The 6,000-nt window shown below is 54.9% G+C and overlaps 1 protein-coding gene across 1 annotated transcript in view; it reads left to right on the top strand.

The window, feature by feature from the left end:
* Window positions 1-6,000, top strand: part of GPM6B (glycoprotein M6B) — a 41,632-nt gene that overhangs the window by 23,001 nt on the left and 12,631 nt on the right. The window contains 2 exon segments of the mRNA XM_028114976.2: window positions 4,544-4,569; window positions 4,571-4,731. Of these exon segments, the coding sequence (XP_027970777.1) occupies window positions 4,544-4,569; window positions 4,571-4,731 (187 nt within the window).

Consider the following 6,000-nt stretch of genomic DNA (forward strand, 5'->3'; position numbering starts at 1 on the left):
CTAAGGGGGGGTTCTTTGGTTCCGGTGAGTGTTCGTTTTAGTAACTGACTCGGAAGCCACGGGCGGTTCTTCCTGGCCGGACGTCTAATATCTTAAAGACCATTGTTTCCTATTGTCCAGTTTTTTAGTTGTTTCAGGCAGGAGAACAAATCAGGTCCCCGTTATTCTGTCTTGGCCACAAGCCAGGAATCCCTTTGTGGAGTTAGGTTTTTATTGTGCTGGAGTTTGGCTGCTCATCAAAGAAAACGGCTAGAGCTGACAGAGTAAAGAGCTGGTGTGATTCTTTCGGGTCGGGGTGCTCCAGTTTGAGCCTCCGTGAGGAGCTCCCCCCCCAGAGGCTTGTTCAGCACAGATTACTGGGTCCGCCCCCCGAGTTTCTGAAGCAGTTGCCCGGGAGGGGGAGGGTCCGCAAGGGTCTGCATGTTGAGTACGCACAGAGGTGCTGCTGGGCCCGGGCCCACGCTCAGCGCCACGGCTGCTGCCCTCCGCTCCCCGTTCTGTCCCGGCTACTCCACGCACCCCTGCAGGCCACAGGTGGCCACGGCCTGTGAACGAAGAGGTACACCTCTGTCCCAGTAGGACTTTATTTGCAAAAACACGGGCTGTGTTTAGGAGAACCTGGAGCCTTGACGGTGATGGTTGTAAGAGCGGGTGGGGGGGGGGGGGTCGCTCGTCCCTTCCAGAAGGAAGGGAGAAGTCCTTCTTTCCGGCCCATGGCTGGTCTCCCTCTAGAGCCGGGCCGCTGTGCTCGGCATGGCGTGGCACGCAAGGCGAAGGCCGCCTTTCTCGGCCGTACCGCTGACACTGGGAAATGACCCCGAATGCTCCTGTGGCCGTGTCAGGGAAAAAGCACCCCTCTTGCCGCCTCCCACATGCTTATACTCAAAACTGGCTGCAGAGGCCGCAGGCCCAGTGCAAAAGGAAAATTCACACCCCCTGTTCAAAAAGGATTACGACTGTCAACACGGCAGTAACAGAGCATTCAGCCAAGCACGGGGCCCCGCGAGCGCACAGGTCGCCGGCCTGGGAGGCTGGCCTGAGCACACGTCACCGTCCTGGCCTCCAGCACCACCTCTGCCACATACGTACCTGCCTGTATTTCCAACGAGAAACGCTGTTAACGTGACCAGTATTGGTATCCGTAGTTAGAGAGCCCATTCTGGCCCGCTTGGGTTTCTCTGGGATAAGAGTGTGGCGTAGGCTCAAACTGCCCAGTGTTTAAAGATACCTTACACACTTGGCTGGAGAGAGCCTCTAGACTGACCTAGAAGGTCCAGCGGGGGTGATCCATTCATAGAAGGTCAGGTAGCCACCACACATGCAATTTTAGCCCCGCAGATCGCTGACCAGGCAAGGTAGAATATAGCTGCGTCCAGCTATATCATTTCCTACATATTCTTCCCATGTTGTGTTCCAGAAGCTTCTACTCACACTGGCCGGCAGGGTCCATAAGAGTTTTGTCTGGGGGCGCCTGGGTGGCGCAGTCGGTGAAGCGCCTGCCTTCGGCTCAGGTCGTGATCCCGGGGTCCTGGGATCGAGCCCCGCGTCGGGCTCCCTGCTCAGCGGGGAGCCTGCTTCTCCCTCTCCCTCTGCTGCTCCCCCTGCTCGTGCTCGCGCGCTCTCTCTCTTTCTCAGTCAAATCTTTTTTTTTTTTTTAAGTTTTGTCTGTGTGGAACAACAGTGACCAATGTGGTGACTTCTGTTTTGTGTGGGAACCAGTTCCTACAGCTGCAAATAAAATCATTTGCTGCAAACATAGGAGTGCTGGCGTGTGCTGAGAGTGTGATTCATTGACGTGATCCCCCAAATTCTCCAGTCCCTGGCTTTCCGTGCTGTTATAAAACTCGACCTCTGCATGGGGTATCTGGAGTCCTTGAGAGCGAGAAATCGGAGGGAAACTTGAGCCTTCCTCTGCTGGTAAATCAGGGACTGGATGGCACCCTTCTTCTAACCCCACTTGTCTTTCTGAGCCAGGGAGCAGCTGTGATCGTTGCTTTGAAAGGAGCGGAATGCTCTAACCCTTTGGATGAAAGACTCTTTGGAAGTGGCAGCTGTGGATTTGGAAGGCTGAGTTCTGTCGTTGAAGGGCAGGTGCACCGCGCCACCCCAGCGCACCCTCACTCGCGTTGAGGAAGGATGTGGGCTTTCTGAAACGCGTACGCAGGAAGTAATGAACACTGGATCAGCTGATGTGCCCGTGGCAGCCGTGTACGTAGCCTGCACGCTAGGTCTTTCTGCAGAAGGCCTTCCCTGACTCCTCTCTAATAGGAATTTATTCCCTCCTGCCCTCCTCTCTCCCCTGCCCCTGGCCCACCATCCTCTGGGTCTCCTGCCATCTAGAACTTGGCCCTTGTCACACAATAGCGATGTTACTTGACTGCCTACAGCTTCAAATGATCTCCTGGAAGGCAAAGAAGAGGTCGTCTTTTGTATTTGTATCCCCCGTGCCAAGCACGGTGCTTAGCACCCTGTAGGGCTTCAAAAAGTACCGGGATTCCTGAAATCTGAAGTAAGACTCCCAAGAACCCAGCTCACTTTTCAGAAAGTAGAAGAGGTGGCAAGTCAGAAATGTATCTTCCAAAGCCGGGTTCTGTGAGAATAGAACGTTCCCTGTTTACTGTCCAGTACGGTGGGCCCTAGCACGTGTGGCTGTTGAGCATGTGAAATACGGCTGGTGCAACTGAGGAACTGAATTTTTTTTATGGGCTACTCTCTCGGACAGCACAGTCCCAAGGCCACACGTCTCTGTCCAGTGGGAACCAGCGGCGACCTCGTTAGCCAGGGAAGCAGGCATTCATCTGGGGCTTCACACCATCCTACGGGCTGCGAATGGGGGAAGGCGTGAACGACACCTCACACGCGGGTCCGCTTGCTCTTTACGTAGCGGGGCACGAGGCTGAGGGTTGTAGTTTCTCGTGCTTTGGGAGTCTGGAGAGAACTTGGACTCTCAGTGGCCTGCTTCTCCCCGGTCCTCTCCCCCCCCAACCCACCCCCCTTTCTGCCCCATTCCTCAGAAAGCTGTATGACACATGGAACTCCATCGTCCTTGCTCCCAAATCTCAAGTATCCAAAGCTCTTGAAGGTACTGACTTGCTAGTGAACTTGAACTGTTCTGTGCACTGGTTCCCGTGGTACGTAGTTTCATAAATCCGTTTCACAGAGGTTGGTCTCCATGATGACAGCCAGCCATCTTTTGGAATGAAAGAAAGCACACTTACTTATGAAGCCTTGACCTTTTTTATTTTCCGGTGAACTGAAGCGAAATCTGGTAATGAGAGGTTATAGTCCTCTCTTGTGGGTTTAGACAAATGCAACTTTTGAATGGGATGCTCCTCAAAATGGCGAAGCCCGTCTCCAGTGCTTTATGCTGGGTAGTCATTCCCTGTCTACTGTAAACGATTTCCCTGACAAGCCATTTACTTAGAGGGCCTGGATGATATAAACATGGACGGGAGGTCAGGAGAGGTACCGACATCATCCCGAGGCCACCACTGCTTTGGATGAAACCCAAATGTCTCCAAACTGAAAATGTCACCTGGCTCTGTCCCTCGGGGAAAGCTTTATGGACCCCTCCAGTAAAAGTTTATTTTAAAAATGAAGAAAAATCTTCTTAAGATGAACAGTAAATTGTGGCTCTTTCTTCATTTCACTTCATGGACGCTCATTTTGTCTTTGTTTTTTTTTTTTTTTTTTTTTTTTTCTTCTGTTCCTTTTCCTTCAAGTACCTAAGTGTCACCCACCAGTTCTGGATTCTTACTCTGAACGCATATCGGGGAAGGAGGCAGGTGGAAGCGTGGGGGGGTGGGGGGAGGAGGAGGAGGAGGAGGGATAATGCACAGCTGGTGTTGCCTGGGCTGGGGAGACATTTTTGTGAAAAGATGAGGGGATTTGATGTTGACATGAATGAAACTTGAGTGGACCCACTTGAGTGGATGTTGGTGACTTTGTACTTGTAGGGACCAAAAAGACCCATCACCTTTCCAAAATGACCATGTTGATATTTTTCTGAACCCAGCAACAGTGTAATTACTGTATCTGCTTCTTCTGGTTGCCCAGGAGGTCAGAGGCTGGGAGAAAGCCATTGGCTGCTACAGAAATAGAGGTACTTGAAACCCCCCAAGGTTGAGGTTGGGGGGGGGTCGCTGTTACGTGTGGAACCGCAGCTTCACTGCTGTCCTCTCTGTTGACTTTGTTAGCGGACTGACGGCCCCCCCAGACACTCGAGCAGCCCCCCCCCCCGCCCCCGGCCAGCCCCAGGTCACTGAGGAAGCCCTAGAATTGTGACTTGCTCCCTGACTGTCCGCTGCTTGCTCTGCTCCTCACCCCGAGTAAATTAAGCTATGTCCCCTCTTGGAGCCCCGGGGTCCTCCCCCACAGAATGTGAGCCGAGGACAGCCACCCCACTGGCCCTCGGCATGTCGAGCTTAACCACAGAGCATGAGGGGGGACATGGCAAGAGAGACCCTCTCTGCAAAGGTGTGGTGTTGATGAAGACACAGACCTCTTGCCCGTAACCACTGCGTTTTCTCTCCTTTGGGTCCAGGCTGCTTTGAATGCTGCATCAAGTGTTCTGGGAGGAGTCCCCTACGCCTCTCTGGTGGCCACCATCCTCTGCTTCTCTGGGGTGGCCCTGTTCTGTGGCTGTGGGCATGTGGCCCTCGCGGGCACCGTGGCAATCCTTGAGCAACACTTCTCCACCAACACCAGTGACCACGCCTTGCTGAGTGAGGTGTAAGTACCTGCTTCCCCGTCGAAATGTATTTGAGATGCGACTACCCCGTGATGTGTTCAGAAAGATGAGCGAGCTCTCCTGGCAGAAAAGGGATGCTTTTCGTTAAAGCTTATTTGGATGCAGGTAGAGAAAAAGCCCACGAGAGAAGGGAAAGGGCCAAGAAGACAGTGAGTGTTTGGCCCCGGGGGCGTCTGGGGGTCTGAGGTGGGGTCTCCCGTGGGGACGGCGAGGTGCACACAGGGGACGCCACGCCCAGTAGCCGTGCACGTGGGGGCTGTGGCCAGGCGATGGACAGACGCTGCCCGCGATCACTCCGGGAGCAGGTTGGCGTAGCTCCCAGGCAGCAGACCCCGCCCCCCGGGCCCTCGCAGGAAAGGGGACCAGCCCTGGCATGATGGGGACCCTGGTGAGGACTTGCCCCAGCTCTAAGTCTGCACGAGCAGTGTTCTTACTCCTGCAGAAGAACAAATCCCAGGGCGTACCCCACCGCAGGGCTTTAGGCCCGAGTCCCTGCCTTCCCATCCTGGAATCCTCAGCAGCCACGCGTTCGTTTCCTTTCCTCCAGCTGTCTTTCTCTTTCCCTCACTCCCCGCATCTCACAGCTTGTAGGTGTCTTGTGCTGGTACGAAACTTCTCTACCAGACGGAGAAAGGCCTGAATGAATTCGCCTTGAACAGTACTGGAACGATGATGCAAGTCCTTAGGGAATTTTATTCTTCTTTTGTCTGTTCGAAAGACATCCAAAGAACTGCGCAGGGGTGGGGGAGGTTGTAAGGAAGATCAGCCAGGGCGAGGGCCTTGCTGCGGGCCAACTGTGGGCAGGGAAGACCAAGAGCTAGCTACCCAAAGCGAACCTGGGCGCGGTACACTGATCTACCTAGCTAGGGACCTTGATCACTTCCAGGCACAGGCAGCCTCCCGAAATGCCCGTGCCCACGCTTCCCGGGCGTAACGAGAGTGGCCGTGCAGAGCTTAGCCCCTTACCGAAGCCCTGCGTGCTTACCTAGGGGGGTCCCGTCAGAGTAACATGGATCTCTGGGCCCGCTTGGGAGGTGTCCTGCTGTGGCGGGAAGAACGTGCGTCCTTAGAGCAGAGCTCCCACGCCGGCTCTGCCCCCGACTGCGTGCCCTCGGAGGGGAAACTTAGCGTGTCCGTGCCTGTGGTTGCCCGCATGCAGAATGAGCATTTCTCACCCTCAGGCCCCAGGACGCGGGTGCGTGCGGAAAGATGGCAACCGGCCCTCCGCCCCTGACCAAGCAGCCTTCTCC

The sequence above is a fragment of the Eumetopias jubatus genome, unplaced genomic scaffold (assembly GCF_037043125.1).
Source record: "Eumetopias jubatus isolate StellerSeaLion01/CBP00866 unplaced genomic scaffold, mEumJub1_p1.0 scaffold_11, whole genome shotgun sequence".
Lineage (NCBI taxonomy): Eukaryota > Metazoa > Chordata > Mammalia > Carnivora > Otariidae > Eumetopias > Eumetopias jubatus.